Here is a 15912-nt window from a genome sequence, read left to right as displayed (position 1 = left end):
AACTGTTTCTTCTGGGAAGCATGCCTAAATATCACCTTACTAATTATCAACCTCCCCAGACTCCCAAGTCTTTCATGAGAGGAAATCAGTTCCGAGAGAGAAATTGGCCAATTTTTATTCATTAACATTTAAAGCATTACCCAATTTTAATCATCTGCAGTTATTTTAGGAAACGGCAAAGAACTACTTGATTAAAAGAGGGTGGGCCAGCCTTTTATCTCCGGAGTAAGCTGTGTACCAAAATATCTGAGTGAAGCATGCTTTAAGTAGACTTGGTAAGGATTTGAGTTGGGAGAGAATTATCACTAGAATACTAAAATAAAAAAGGATTACTTTATATTACAATATTGATACCCACATGTGTCGAGGTGTGGTTCTAGTTCTCTCTTGTACATTAAATACAGAGACGTATCAGTTCATAGTGGTTATACAGATGTAGGCCTGTTACAGCCACACCCCTTTAATGGACGACATCAGCAGGTTTTATGTTCTAGACGACATCAGCAGGTTTTATGTTCTAGACGACATCAGCAGGTTTTATGTTCTACTTAATGGACGACTACATCAGCAGGTTTTATGTTCTACTTAATAGACGACGACATCAGCAGGTTTTATGTACTACTTAATAGACGACGACATCGGCAGGTTTTATGTACTACTTAATAGACGACGACATCAGCAGGTTTTATGTTCTACTTAATAGACGACGACATCGGCAGGTTTTATGTTCTACTTTATTCCTTTTTGGTTTTGCCTTTGCTGCAATCGTAAGATGAATCTCAGCATATTTTGATAAATTGGTGGACAAAAGTACTTTTACTCCCAACTCCAAAAATGGGTGTCTCTCTTGTTGTGATGTTTGTTTAGTCCTATATTTTGAATCCCAGCCCCCCATCCCAGCAGGAGGTATTTTGTCTTTTTCCTAGGCTTTCATTGTAGATAAGAATTTGTTCTTAACTGCCTTGCCTAGTTAAATAAAGGTTCAATAAATTAAATCAGTGATGGATATCTCTGGTCGAGGGAAGCTAGCACAGGGAGTTTTGAAAAGGTCACAAAGTATAACGAGAATAGCTGCTAGAGAAATAAACCGTTGGTGCGAATACTATTTTATGTCTGTGGTTTCCATGGTGACAGATGCTTTACCCCAAAACCTCTTACAGGTCAGCTAGGGGGGTTCACAGCTTCCCTACTTCTTTGCTCTTCCTGCCAACATGCTCCTTGAATTTCATATTTTGCTTCAGCCCCCCCCCATACACACACTCTATACAAACGACAGGCCTGTATTTATCTTCTCAACTCGTATGTTACACACAGCAGATTGCTTAAGTTTCTGGATTATAGTGGTTGCGGGTACAGTACCTGTCCTTGGTGACGGCAGCAGTGTTTCACTCTGCTGGCGTTTGCCTCAGCCCCTCTCCGACTCCCTCCATCTTGCCGCCTCGACACCTCTGTGGAATGCCATCTGTTTCCCTCCCGTTCTAATCAAACCTCTCTATCCACATGCCAGTCTCTGTAGTGATGCTGTACTGTTTAACTCCCAATACCCTGTGGTTTTCGGCAACACCTGCTTCTCCATACCTTTTCCTTATGTTTGCTGTAACAGTAGGCAGGAGATATGGGGCCGCTTAAGTATACAAAGCCCATTATGAAATACAGCCTGTTCTATGCAAATTTCTGAAATTCACAGGATATTGTTTTACAGTGGAATATGGTCGCCAGCAGGTCTCCCGCTAACAGGGTGTTTTAATTGGACTGAAATTACGATGACTATTTCCTGTGGCACTCTTAACACTTATTTCCAGACATTGTTGTAATGCATACAGTGCTTGTCTGTTTGTGTGGTCTATGCAGTGTGTGATATAAGCTGTCTAGTTGTGAGCCTGCACCTTGACATGGGGTACTGTCTGAATGGATGAAAGGGGTGCCTGCCCTGGTTGGCAGAGATGAGTTTTTTGGAGCGCGGGATGAATTACAAAGATAAATTGGATCAGATTTCAGTGAATTTTGGCCGTCGCAATCTCAAGTCCCCGCAGCGATGTGGAGGGAGAAATGGTCTGATAAATGATTTCCTGGTGCCTCCGTGCCTGAGCTGTAGTAGGGCTGTCATTCTTACAGACAGCACGGACGTTCATAACTATAATCACACCCTGGGATATCACACGCTATCTTCCTTTTGTAGCTATTAGCTGTCAGTCTTGTCGCTTTCCCCATTTTAGAAGATTTAGTTGTGTTCTGTAAGATATTCAGATCTACAATTTGGGTTTGTGAGTGGTTAATTCGTTATGCATCTTTTTATCAAGATCATTTTAACTTTTTGAAACCCAGAACTTGTAATCTCTTCAAATAGAATTCAGAATATGAGAATGTGCCTTCTACAAATAACTGACTTTGTATAGGGCTGCCTATGGAGGAAATCTGACTGTACACACTATATTGGACTATAGTGGGTTTCCGAGTGGCGCAGCGGTCTAAGGCACGCCATCTCAGTGCAAGAGGCGTCACTACAGACCCTGGGTTGATCCCGGGATGGATCACAACAGGCCGTGATCGGGAGTCCCATAGGTCGGCGCACAATTGGCCCAGAGTCGTCCGTGTTCGGGGAGGGTTTGGCCAGGGTAGGCTGTTATTGTAAAATAAGAATTTGTTCTGACTTTCCTAGTTAAAGGTTCATTTAAAAAAGTAATGGAATGTGAGCAATAAAGCTCTTAAGAAAAATGGAGTACTTGAATACCCCCTTGTATAACTGTGCCTTTATTAACTGTGACATTCTTGATGTCCTCAAGTAAGTTTGAAGTAGGTTTAAAGTAGACTAAAGGTATGTATCTAATTGGATCTGTCTGTGTGTACAGGTGGGCTATGAGAACGCTGGCACGGTGGAGTTCCTGGTGGATAAACATGGAAGGCACTACTTCATCGAGGTCAACTCCCGCCTGCAGGTGGAGCACACCGTTACCGAGCAGATCACGGAGTGAGTCACAGCCGTTACCGGGCAGATCACGGAGTCAGTCTTACAGCCGTTACCTGGCAGATCACGGAGTGAGTCACGACCGTTACCTGGCAGATCACGGAGTGAGTCACGACCGTTACGCTACCGACAATGTCACCTCTGACAACCTATAAGACTGTTCCCTGTCAAATCAAATCAGACTTTATTTGCCACATGCGCCGAGTACGACAAATGTAGACTTAACCGTGAAATGCTTACTTACAAGCCCTTGACCTAAAGTGCTGTTCAAGAAGAAGAAAATATTTACGAAGTAGGCTAAATTAAAAGTAACACAATAAGAATAACAATAGCGAGGCTATATACAGGGGGCACCGGTACTGAGTCAGTGTGCAGGGGTACAGGCTATTTGAGGTAATCTGTACAGACACCTAGGTATTTGTAGTTGTTCACATATTCTTAGTCAGAACCGTCCAGAGTAGTGATGCTGGGCGGGCGGGCGGGTGTGGGCTGCGATCGGATTGAAGAGCACGCATTTAGTTTTCCTTGCATTTAAGAGCAGTTGGAGACCACGGAAGGAGAGTTGTATGGCATTGAAGCTCTTCTGGAGGTTAGTTAACACAGTGTCCAAGGAAGGGCCAGAAGTATACAGAATGCTGTCGTCTGCGTAAAGGTGGATCAGAGAATCACCTGCAGCGAGAGCGACGTCATTGATGTATACAGAGGAAAGAGTCGGCCCGAGAATTGAACCCTGTGGCACCCCCAGAGACTGCCAGAGGTCCGGACAGCAGACCCTCCGATTTGACACACTGAACTCTTATCAGAGAAGTAGTTGGTGAACCAGGCGAGGCAGTCATTTGAGAAACCAAGGCTCTTGAGTCTGCCGATAAGAATGTGGTGATTGACAGTCAATCCTTGGCCAGGTCGATGAATACGGCTGCACAGTAATGTCTCTTATCGATGGCGGTTATGATATCGTTTAGGACTTTTGAGCGTGGCTGAGGTGCACCCATGACCAGCTCGGAAACCAGATTGCATAGCGGAGAAGATATGGTGGGTTTCGAGATGGTCGGTGATCTGTTTGTTAACTTGGCTTTCGAAGACATTAGAAAGGCAGGGTAGGATAGATATAGGTCTGTAACAGTTTGGGTCTAGAGTATCTCCCCCTTTTGAAAAGGGGGATGACCGCGGCAGCTTTCCAATCTTTGGGGATCTCAGGCGATACGGAAGAGGTTGAACAGGCTAGTAATAGGGGTTGCAACAATTGCAGCAGATAATTTTAGAAAGAGTCCAGCTTTTGCAGCTCTTTCAGAAAATCAGCTATCTGGATTTGGGTGAAGGAGAAATGGGGAGGCTTGGGCAAGTTGCTGTGGGGGGTGCAGAGCTATTGACCGGGGTAGGGGTAGCCAAGTGGAAAGCATGACCAGCCGTAGAAAAATGCTTCTTGAAATTCTCAATTATCGTGGATTTATTGGTGGTGACAGTGTTTCCTAGCCTCAGTGCAGTGGGCAGCTGGGAGGAGGTGCTCTTATTCTCCATGGACTTTACAGTGTCCCAGAACTTCTTGGAGTTTGTTACAGGATGCAAATTTCTGTTTGAAAAAGCTAGCCTTTGCTTTCCTAACTGCCGGTGTATATTGGTTCCTAACTTCCCTGAAAAGTGGGGGGCTATTCGACGCTAATGCAGTACGCCACAGGATGTTTTTGTGCTGGTCAAGGGCAGTTAGGTCTGGAGTGAATTAAGGGCTATATCTGTTCCAGGTTCTATTTTTTTGAACGGGGCATGCTTATTTAAGATGTGAGGAAAGCACTTTTAAAGAATAACCAGGCATCCTCTACTGATGGAATGAGGTCAATATCCTTCCAGGATACCCGGGCCAGGTTGACTAGAAAGGCCTGCTCGCTGAAGTGTTATAGGGAGCGTTTGACGGTGATTGTTTGACTGCATACCCATTACAGATGCAGGTAATGAGGCGGTGATCCTGGTTGTAAACAGCAGAGGTGTATTTAGAGGGCAGGTTGGTCAGGAGAATATCTATGAGGGTGCCCGTGTTTACGGATTTGGGGTTGTACCTGGTAGGTTCATTGATCATTTGTGTGAGATTGAGGACATCTAGTTTAGATGGTAGGATGGCCAGGGTGTTACGCATGTCCCAGATTAGGTCACCTAACAGTACAGGTTCTGAAGATAGATGGGGGGGCAATCAATTAACATATGGTGTCCAGGGCACAGCTGGGGGCTGAAGGTAGTCCATAACAAGCGGCAACAGTGAGAGACTTAATTCTGGAAAGGTGGATTGTAACAAAAAAAGTAGAAGATCGAATTGTTTGGGCACAGACCTGGATAGTATGACAGAACTCTGCAGGCTATCTTTGCAGTAGATTGCAACTCTGCCCCCTTTGGCAGTTCTATCTTGTCGGAAAATGTTATAGTTAGGGATGGAAATTTCACGATTTTCGGTGGCCTTCCTAAGCCAGGATTCAGACACGGCTAGGACATCCGGGTTTATGGTTACAGAAATCAACAAATGAGAGCGCCTGGGGATTGGGAGTGGAGCTAGGCGCTGCAGGGCCTGGATTAACCTCTACATCACCAGAGGAACAGAGGAGGAGTAGGATAAGGGTATGGCTAAAGACTATAAGAACTGGTTGTCTAGTACGTTTGTAGCAGAGAGTAAAAGGAGCACGTTTCTGGGTGCGGAAGAATCGATTCAAGGCATAATGTACAGACAAGGGTATGGTAGGATGTGAATACAGTGGAGGTAAGCCTAGGCATTGAGTGACGATGAGAGGTTTTGTCTCTAGAGACACCCTTTAAACCAGGTGCGGTCACTACATTTTTATATATATATATATATATATATAATATAGCTCTAAGGTATGAAATGACTAACAAGATTAACTCTACCCAATTTTGAAATTGCACCTTATGCATTGTACGATTACAACTTTCAAGAGCAAGTTTAAAGCCGGACTGCCAAAAGAATGGAAACACTTGAGTAAATGAGTGTTCCCGGCGGCACTGATGGCGTGGGGTGCGTTTCCCTGGCATGGTTCAGGTCCACTCAAACCCTTAGAGGGCAAGGTAAACGCCAGTAAATACACAGCCCTTCTGAGGGATCACCTTCAACCTATGGTGACGCATTTCTATCCTGTTGGGAGTGGATGACAGTGCCCCAATCCACAGGGCACAAGTGGTCGCTGAATGGTTTGAGGAGCATGAAAACAACGTAAACCATGTGCCATGGCCGTCTCAGTCACCAGATCTCAACCCAATTGAACACTTCTGGAGATTCTGGGGCGGTGCAAGAGACGGCGTTTTTGTAGTTATTTCCGTTTTCTAGAAGCTCCGTCTGCTTGATCGTCATGGTTGACGTGGCTTTCTTCTGCTTGGGAGCTTGATTGAAGAGTTGACGAACAAAGCTTTAGCCTTGAGGATGAACAGGAACCGGGGAGAACACTACGTCGACAATATTATTATTCCTTATTAGATGTTGTCAGTGAGTACAAGTATCTGGGACTGATTGTCAAGCCCTTTTTGGATTTTGTCTGTTAGGTACATGCATAGCTAACCACACAAATCGTGTCCTCGGTGCAATCATTGCAAAGAGTAACGCTAACCTTTTTTAAAATGTTATGCTAAACTGTTTGATTCGTTGGTGTTACCTGGTATTATTTATGCTTCAGAAGTATGGGGGCACAAATTATACCTGGGTTAATGCAGTTTTTAACCATGCCTGCAGATTTGACCTCTGTGTGGGTAAATGCATGCCCTATTGAAGACAATATTGTCTGGAAAACTCTATGAATCACCAGAGGGAGGCTATGTTTCTTTTTTGAAATGGAAGGGATTTTTGCAGCATGCCAAATGAATGTCAACGTAAACATGTTTTTAATGGACTTGTGGTGTTATAACATTTTCCTTTGCAGTTGTATCATGTCTAAGCTTTTTTTTCAACATTGGTATGACTCAGCTCACTGATACAGGCAGTGTGTATACTGGAAATGGCCGTGGTGCTTTTGAGTCAGCACTTTTGGAGAGCAAAACTAAAGTGGTACCAAACGGATAAACAAACCTGAAAGTAACAAGCTGCACACCCTACAGGCTTTTTGTAAATGCACTTTTGGGATAGAACCCTAGCCGTACTGTTTTATCCAAGCAATATTGAAGTTGTTTTGTAAAATGTTGATGTGGACTGGCCAGTCTTGCTATTGAGACTGGTCGATACACAAACACTCCCCGAGATAAACGTTTATGTACCCGTATGCCTTGCTTTACTGTGGGTTATACAATGAAATTAGGGATATTTTATTTTTTGGGATCAGAAGTCCAGCCCTGATGAGAAATAATATATTGTGAAAAAAATTCAAGTAACAATAATGTAAATTCTTGCGCCAAATCCTGCCACAGACTTTTCTTTTAGAAGTGCCCGATTGTCCTTTTATCCACTCAACCTTATTTATTTTAGTTTATGTGTACATGTCGTCTATAGATGTAATGCTTTATAGATGACTCCTTGTACTATGACTGTTGTGTCCATTTGAGTGGTTTTAAGAAAAATAGTTGTCACTTAAATACGTGTTTCTAATTGACCAGTGAAGGACTATAGGATTCCTATGCTGTGCCAACGCAAAAGGAACCCTCTAGAAGTCCTGGAATTATGAAGCAAATGGACTGATGTAGCAGATCGTTTAGGACGTGATGCTCTTACCAAGTTTTCCTTCCCATATGAATCAGTCTATACTGTCTGAGTTCTACTTTCAGAGCCAGAATCCTAGTCCACGAATCATGTCGCGCAGCGCTATGTCGCTTGGAGTTCCTACTTGAGACGAGAGATGATTAAAGTGCCTAATCTCACCCATCTCATGCATTCAGAGTTCAAACACTGACAATAGCCATGGGTTGTGCACTTATCAGATGCAGCCAAAGTAATCATTCAGGAGGGATGAATGCGATGCTGCGTCTTTTTTTTTCTTTTAAGTCTTATTTTGTGTGCGTGTGCACGTACACATTGACTCACGCACAGATTGATATGTATGACTTTTCTTCTGTGCACCTGGCAGAGACTTCTGTAGTCATGTGGAAGGAATGTAGGTTCATTCGTTCTAAATGTCCATCTTGTCGTATTAAATTGAATCTGTCAGACTGCAATTGGCATTCTGCTGGCGCACTGCTCTGAGTGATTGGCTCTGGATAGGCACATGACTGTAATGCGATTGAGTCTTACTCGCCAAAGGGGCATTTGTGCCATAGCCCTAGCCACTGGCTATGTTCTCCTCCGACTACGTGTTGAATTCTCTGGTCTGTATATAGTTCTCTGGTTGGTAGGCTATTACGCCTCTGTTTTTGGCAGTCTGCCTCTGCCTGTATCATGACTTGTCATTGGTCCCAGTGATTAAGACCAATTAAGGACCCCTTCTGCCTACTGCGTGGTATTGAGAATCACTGGAAATGGCCCATGTCATCGTAATGTGTTCACTCCTTGGACTCTGCAACATCTCCAGTCTCACAACATCCACTTTTTTCCTCCTTTCACATGAAGACTAATGCATTTCAGTCAGTGTAGATCAAATCATTTTTGGTGCATTCACAATATCTTCTTACATTACTGTGATATAATGCCTCCTCTTGAAACGGGCTTTAGGAACAGTATCCTGCGGTATGGAGCCCACATACTTTGGGTGGAGGTCATTGTTGTGTTGTGCTTTTTCCCTTCTATAAATTCAGTTAAGACAGGCTTATGGCAGACCTCAATTCTCTCAGCATTTGCGCCACTCCAATTCTTCTTCCCACTCCTCTCCCTTAATTCAATTCTGTGTGTGTGTGTGTGTGTGTGTGTGTTTGTGTTTACAGCTCAGTGTAGGCTCTGTCACTGACCCTGTAATGGGTTTCTAATCACCGAGTTGTGGCTAGATTGCAGCTGCATATTTGTTTGTCTATTCTGCAAGAAATTAAGAATGTGAGACGGGTAGACGAGGGTAGAGAAGACTACTAAACTGGCACACAAGGATGAGGGAAAGCTTGTCAGCGGCTTGGTGTGTTTGGGGGCTGGTTCAAAGACCTGGATCTTATTCAAATAAAAATGGGTTAAAGTGGAGAGGCTTTCAGTGGAAGGATTTTGGTTTGTTAGGAGGGAGAGGTGCAGAAATTTCCAGCACATCCACACCAGCGCTACATACGCTGCCTGGCATCAGCAATTAAAGTGGAATAAGAAATCACACTGAATATATTAATCCCCCCTCAGGTCTCCCTCTCTCCCCCTCCTTCACTCCCTCTGCTTCCAGCTCATATCACATCTTTGGTTTTGTGCAATGCAGTCTCCTCTGTCTCCCTCTCCTCTGTCTCCCTCTCCTGTCTCCCTCTCCTCTGTCCTCCTCCTCTTGTATTTTCTGGGTATTTTCCACCCCTTTTCTTTCATCCTGCTACCCTAAGAGAGTTTGGGACTGAAATCAAGAGTTTCAGTCTAGTGTTCTCTGGGTATAGGAGTTAGATAAGAGATCAATCAAAAAAAGCATGGATTGTCTGTTTGACGTGTGTGTGTATAATTATTACTATAAATTATGAAATCTAGGTGCCAGTCCTTTTATTGGAAAACATTTTATCTTCAGAGAAGACCTGACTTAGCAATTATTTTTTTAGTAACTTTGCCAGAATAACAAGAATGTAATTATTTTATACCATCAACATTTTAATGTCACTAAATCAATATGTACAAAACATAATGATGATGAAATAGAATGAAAGATGAGATTTAAAGACCTTGACATTATGAACATTAAATGTCATACTCAATCTGCTCAAAGTGGCCGTGTGTCCTTTGGTCCGAAGTTGTTGTGCTTGTGGCGTTCTCCTTTCCTCTCCTCGGATTGTGTTGCTTTTGTCTTTTGACCCTTCCTTGAGTTGCAGAGGCTGTGCTCTGAAGTGACTTCTCTTGAATGTTAGCTCTTTAAGTCTTCACCTAAACTGCTTGTACTTAGGTTCTTCAGCCCCAATTAGAAATACTAAATTGCAGGTAGGAGCCTGCTCTAACTGCTCTTTCCCTAACTTATCAGTTACTAGTTCTTGCCATGAAAAGCCAAAGCCCTTGCTAGGTGTGCTAAGATGGAGGTTATTTACCTCCTTTTGAGAAGTAGCTGAGCTGCTGGGCCCAGGGCAGAGACAGATCCAGGAGAATAATTATTGAGAGGGAGAGAAACTGCGCTTCGCTTACTAAACTCGTGCAAAATGTATGACTACATTAGAGATGCATATTTCCCACAGACAACACAAAGAATTTGAAAACAAATCAAACATTGATCAAATCCCGTATCTGTTAGGCAAAAGACTGCAGTGTGCTGTTAGGTTCTGAAAAAAAAAACAGAGTAAAAACTCAAAAGGATGACTAGGAAAAAGCTCAAACAGAGTTTATTCACCCACTGGGTGATATAGCTAGAAAGACAACATACAAGTCCCTCAAGCACATTTTCTTTATACCTTTGAACTAGGCGGAGTCATCTCCTTGCGTGTTTAAGATGCACTGTCCTCTGTTAGGCAGAAACACACTATGTTCCTCTTATTGTCATGGCCCTGCCTAAGTCCAGGACCCGCATGGGCATGGAATTTGTGTGCGTGAGAGGACTGTAAATCAGATTGGTCTTCGGGGTGCCCCGCTCCCAGCAGTTTCTTTTCACTTCAACAGTTGACCTTATCTCCAGTTGAGTTCCACATCCCTCATGGTTGTGGTTCCTCAGCAACTGGTCTGCCATATCAAGAACTGACACTAGACTTGCCCTTTTGCCTCCCTCCTTAAGAACATTTCATATTCCACAATAACATATTTGAACAGAATATGAACTTTCTGCATGTCCCCTTTTCTCACTAACTTTCCAGGTCACTCAGTAACATACATACATACATACATACATACATACATACATACATACATACATACATACATACATACAGTGTGGCAAAAAAGTATTTAGTCAGCCACCAATTGTGCAAGGTCTCCCACTTAAAAAGACGAGAGGCCTATAATTTGCATCATAGGTACACTTCAACTATTACAGACAAAATAAGAGAGAAATCCAGAAAATCACATTGTAGGATTTTTAATGAATTGCAAATTATGGTGGAAAATAAGTATTTGGTCAATAACTAAAGTTTCTCAATACTTTGTCATTGCCAACAAAGGGTATATAACAGAGGTCAAATGTTTTCTGTAAGTCTTCACAAGGTTTTCACACACTGTTGCTGGTATTTTGGCCGATTCCTTCATGCAGATCTCCTCTAGAGCAGTGATGTTTTGGGGCTGTTGCTGGGCAACACGGACTTTCAACTCCCTCCAAAGATTTTCTATGGGGTTGAGATCTGGAGACTGGCTAGGCCACTCCAGGACCTTGAAATGCTTGTTACGAAGCCACACCTTCGTTGCACGGGCGGTGTTTGGGATCATTGTCATGCTGAAAGACCCAGCCATGTTTCATCTTCAATGCCCTTGCTGATGGAAGGAGGTTTTCACTCAAAATCTCACGATACATGGCCCTATTCATTCTTTCCTTTACACGGATCAGTGGCCCTGGTCCCTTTGCAGAAAAACAGCCCCAAAGCATGATGTTTCCACCCCCATGCTTCACAGTAGGTATGGTGTTCTTTGGATGCAACTCAGCATTCTTTATCCTCCAAACACAACAAGTTGAGTTTTTACCAAAAAGTTATATTTTGGTTTCATCTGACCATATGACATTGTCCCAATCTTCTTCTGGATCATCCAAATGCTCTCTAGCAAACCTCAGATGGGCCTGGACATGTACTGGCTTAAGCAGGGGGACACGTCTGGCATTGCAGGATTTTGAGTCCCTGGTGGCGTAGTGTGTTACTGATGGTAGGCTTTGTTACTTTGGTCCCAGCTCTCTGCAGGTCATTCACTAGGTCCCCCCCGTGTGGTTCTGGGATTTTTGCTCACCGTTCTTGTGATCATTTTGACCCCACAGGGTGAGGTCTTGCGTGGAGCGCCAGATCGAGGGAGATTATCAGTGGTCTTGTATGTCTTCCATTTCCTAATAATTGCTCCCACAGTTGATTTCTTCAAACCAAGCTGCTTACCTATTGCAGATTCAGTCTTCCCAGCCTGGTGCAGGTCTACAATTTTGTTTCTGGTGTCCTTTGACAGTTCTTTGGTCTTGGCCATAGTGGAGTTTGGAGTGTGACTGTTTGAGGTTGTGGACAGGTGTCTTTTATACTGATAACAAGTTCAAACAGGTGCCATTAATACAGGTAACGAGTGGAGGACCTGTAACTTCTTACAGGTCTGTGAGAGTCAGAAATCTTGCTTGTTTGTAGGTGACCAAATACTTATTTTCCACCATAATTTGCAAATAAATTCACTAAAAATCCTACAATGTGATTTTCTGGATTTTTTTTTCTCATTTTGTCTGTCATAGTTGAAGTGTACCTATGATGAAAATTACAGGCCTCTCTCATCTTTTTAAGTGGGAGAACTTGCACAATTGGTGGCTGACTAAATACATACATACAGTTGAAGTCGGAAGTTTACATACACTTAGGTTGGAGTCATTAAAATGTGTTGTTCAACCACTCCACAAATGTCTTGTTACCAAACTATAGTTTTGGCAAGTCGGTTAGGACATCTACTTTGTGCATGACAAGTAATTTTTCCAACAATTGTTTACAGACAGATTATTTCACTTATAATTCACTCTATCACAATTCCAGTGGGTCAGAAGTTTACATACACTAAGTTGATTAATCTTCTCCTTTCCCCCTTCTGATGACCAGGTGGCGAATCGCGTCTCTGCATGTCTGGCAGACATATCAGTGTGGATGACGGATCACCACCTCAAGCTGAACCTCGGCAAGACGGAGCTGCTCTTCCTCCCGGGGAAGGACTGCCCGTTCCATGATCTCGCCATCACGGTTGACAACTCCATTGTGTCCTCCTCCCAGAGCGCTAAGAACCTTGGCGTGATCCTGGACAACACCCTGTCGTTCTCAACTAACATCAAGGCGGTGGCCCGTTCTTGTAGGTTCATGCTCTACAACATCCGCAGAGTACGACCCTGCCTCACACAGGAAGCAGCGCAGGTCCTAATCCAGGCACTTGTCATCTCCCGTCTGGATTACTGCAACTCGCTGTTGGCTGGGCTCCCTGCCTGTGCCATTAAACCCCTACAACTCATCCAGAACGCCGCAGCCCGTCTGGTGTTCAACCTTCCCAAGTTCTCTCACGTCACCCCGCTCCTCCGCTCTCTCCACTGGCTTCCAGTTGAAGCTCGCATCCGCTACAAGACCATGGTGCTTGCCTACGGAGCTGTGAGGGGAACGGCACCTCAGTACCTCCAGGCTCTGATCAGGCCCTACACCCAAACAAGGGCACTGCGTTCATCCACCTCTGGCCTGCTCGCCTCCCTACCACTGAGGAAGTACAGTTCCCGCGCAGCCCAGTCAAAACTGTTCGCTGCTCTGGCCCCCCAATGGTGGAACAAACTCCCTCACGACGCCAGGACAGCGGAGTCAATCACCACCTTCCGGAGACACCTGAAACCGCACCTCTTTCAGGAATACCTAGGATAGGATAAAGTAATCCTTCTCACCCCCCCCCTTAAAAGATTTAGATGCACTATTGTAAAGTGGCTGCTCCACTGGATGTCATAAGGTGAATGCACCAATTTGTAAGTCGCTCTGGATAAGAGCGTCTGCTAAATGACTTAAATGTAAATGTAAATGTTGACTGTGCCTTTTTAAATAGCATGGGAAATTCCAGAAAATGATGTCATGGCTTTAGAAGCTTCTGGCTAATTGACGTCAATTGGAGGTGTACCTGTGGATGTGTTTTAAGGCATACCTTCAAACTTAGTGCCTCTTTGCTTGACATCATGGGAACATCAAAAGAAATCAGCCAAGACATCAGAAAACAAATTGCAGACCTCCACAAGTCTGGTTCATCCTTGGGAGCAATTTCCAAACACCTGGAAGGTACCACGCATACTATTGTTTGTACAGATAAACAAGTATAAACATCATGGGACCACGGTTTCCTAGAGATGAGCGTACTTTGGTGCGAAAAGTGTAAATCGATCCCAGAACAACAGCCAAGGACCTTGTGAAGATGCTGGAGGAAACGGGTACAAAAGTATCTATATCCACAGTAAAACGAGTCCTATATCGACATAACCTGAAAGGCCGCTCAGCAAGGAAGAAGCCACTGCTCCAAAACCACCATTTAAAAAAAAGCCTGACTGCTATTTTCAACTGCACATGGGGACAAAGATCGTACTTTTTGGAGAAATGTCCTTTGGTCTGATGAAACAAAAATAGAACTGTTTGGCCGTAATGACCATCGTTATGTTTGGAGGGAAAAGGGGGAGGCTTGCAGCATAAGAACACCGTCCCAACCTTGAGGCATGGGGGTGACAGCATCATGTTGTGGGGGTGCTTTGCTGCAGGAGGGACTGGTGCACTTCACAAAATAGATGGCATCATGAGGGAGGACAATTATGTGGATATATTGAAACAACATCTCAGGACATCAGTCAGGAAGTTAAAGCTTGGTTGCAAATGGGTCTTCCAGATGGGCAATGACCCCAAGCATACTTCCAAAGTTGTGGCAGAATGGCTTAAGGACGACAAAGTCAAGGTATTGGAGTGGCCATCACAAAATCCTAGAACATTTGTGGGCAGAATTGAAAAAGCGTGTAGGCCTACAAACCTAACTCAGTTACAGCAGCTCTGTCAGGAGGAATGGGCCAAAGGTCACCCAATTTATTGTGGGATGCTTGTGGAAGGCTACCTGAAACGTATGACCCAAGTTAAACTATTTAAAGGCATTGATACTAAATTCTAATACTTCAACTGTATTGATCTATCTACATACACATGCTTTGAACATGTTAAGTAATCAGTAAGCTCTGTCTGCTAACATGAATATGTATATTTCAAGCTGTACTCCAACAGTGCAATCACAGCATCAAGATGTGTGGCCCGTTGCCATGAGAAAAGGGCATCCAGTGGAGTACAAACAAACATTGTAAATTCAACTTATTTCTATTCGCATATTGCTTAAACACTGTATTTAGCTGATAATATAACACTTGATGTCTCTTTTTGAAACCTTTTTGAGCGCAATATTTACTGTCAAATTCTGTTTCTTATTTTTTTTTAAGTTTTTTTTTTTTAGTTTATTTCACTTGCTTTGGCAATGTAAACATGTTCCCCATGGCAATAAAGCCTCTTTGTATTTAATTGGTAGAGGGGGAGCGCTTTTCTATTCCTGTGAGATCACATGGTTTCGCACCTAGGTGTGAAGGGCCCTTTTTTCTTTTTCTTTTAACGACTAATTGTCTTGGAGGTAGAGAAAGTGGGGAGAACAGTTGGGTTAATCCAATATGCCAAAACGACCCGTTGCTTCAGTTGGAAGGGATTACTGCCTCGATTTGTCATTATGTCTTACTGAGACCTTGGTAACACCTGTCTTAGTCTGTGTAAATACCAAATGACAAAACAAGTCAAGAAGAAAAATAAGAGGCAGAAGCTGCTTCCCCCCCAGTGATTTTTCACCAGATCCTGTGCCTCTTGATATCTTCGTTTTCTGTTAATCAAGTTTGAAATGCAGCCACTTACTTTTAATTTCATGTAGTAGTAAATATCTTCTTTAAAAAAAAATGTTTTTGACTGGGCACACACGTTTAAAGCGCACTATAGAGAACGTGAACATGGCTACAAGAATGTCAGCTATTATATCAAATATGTAACGTTCCACCCACTAAATGATAGAATGTCACAATTACATGCAATTTTCTTACAATGAACACTTCCGTTTGACCTTACTTGTAGAAAAGCCCTTTAAACATGTTTTTCGAAGTGCATTTTCAACATCAAATGTATTGTTTGGTGGCGAGCAATCCTGTTTTGGATCGACCGTTAACAATCGAAAGAGGTCAAGGAGTAGGTCGTTTTTGTTATGGGCTCAG

The 15912-nt window shown here is 43.4% G+C and overlaps 1 protein-coding gene across 2 annotated transcripts in view; it reads left to right on the top strand.

Annotated features, from left to right (window-relative positions):
• LOC115135653 (pyruvate carboxylase, mitochondrial-like) overlaps positions 1-15912 on the top strand; it is a 92787-nt gene that overhangs the window by 20407 nt on the left and 56468 nt on the right. For both annotated transcript variants that reach the window (XM_029670555.2, XM_029670554.2), the window contains exon 8: positions 2850-2968. In XM_029670555.2, the coding sequence (XP_029526415.2) occupies positions 2850-2968 (119 nt within the window). The remainder of the gene's footprint in view (positions 1-2849; positions 2969-15912) is intronic.

This window comes from Oncorhynchus nerka, linkage group LG10 (genome assembly GCF_034236695.1).
Source record: "Oncorhynchus nerka isolate Pitt River linkage group LG10, Oner_Uvic_2.0, whole genome shotgun sequence".
NCBI lineage: Eukaryota > Metazoa > Chordata > Actinopteri > Salmoniformes > Salmonidae > Oncorhynchus > Oncorhynchus nerka.
This window is presented reverse-complemented; position numbering and strand designations above follow the sequence as displayed.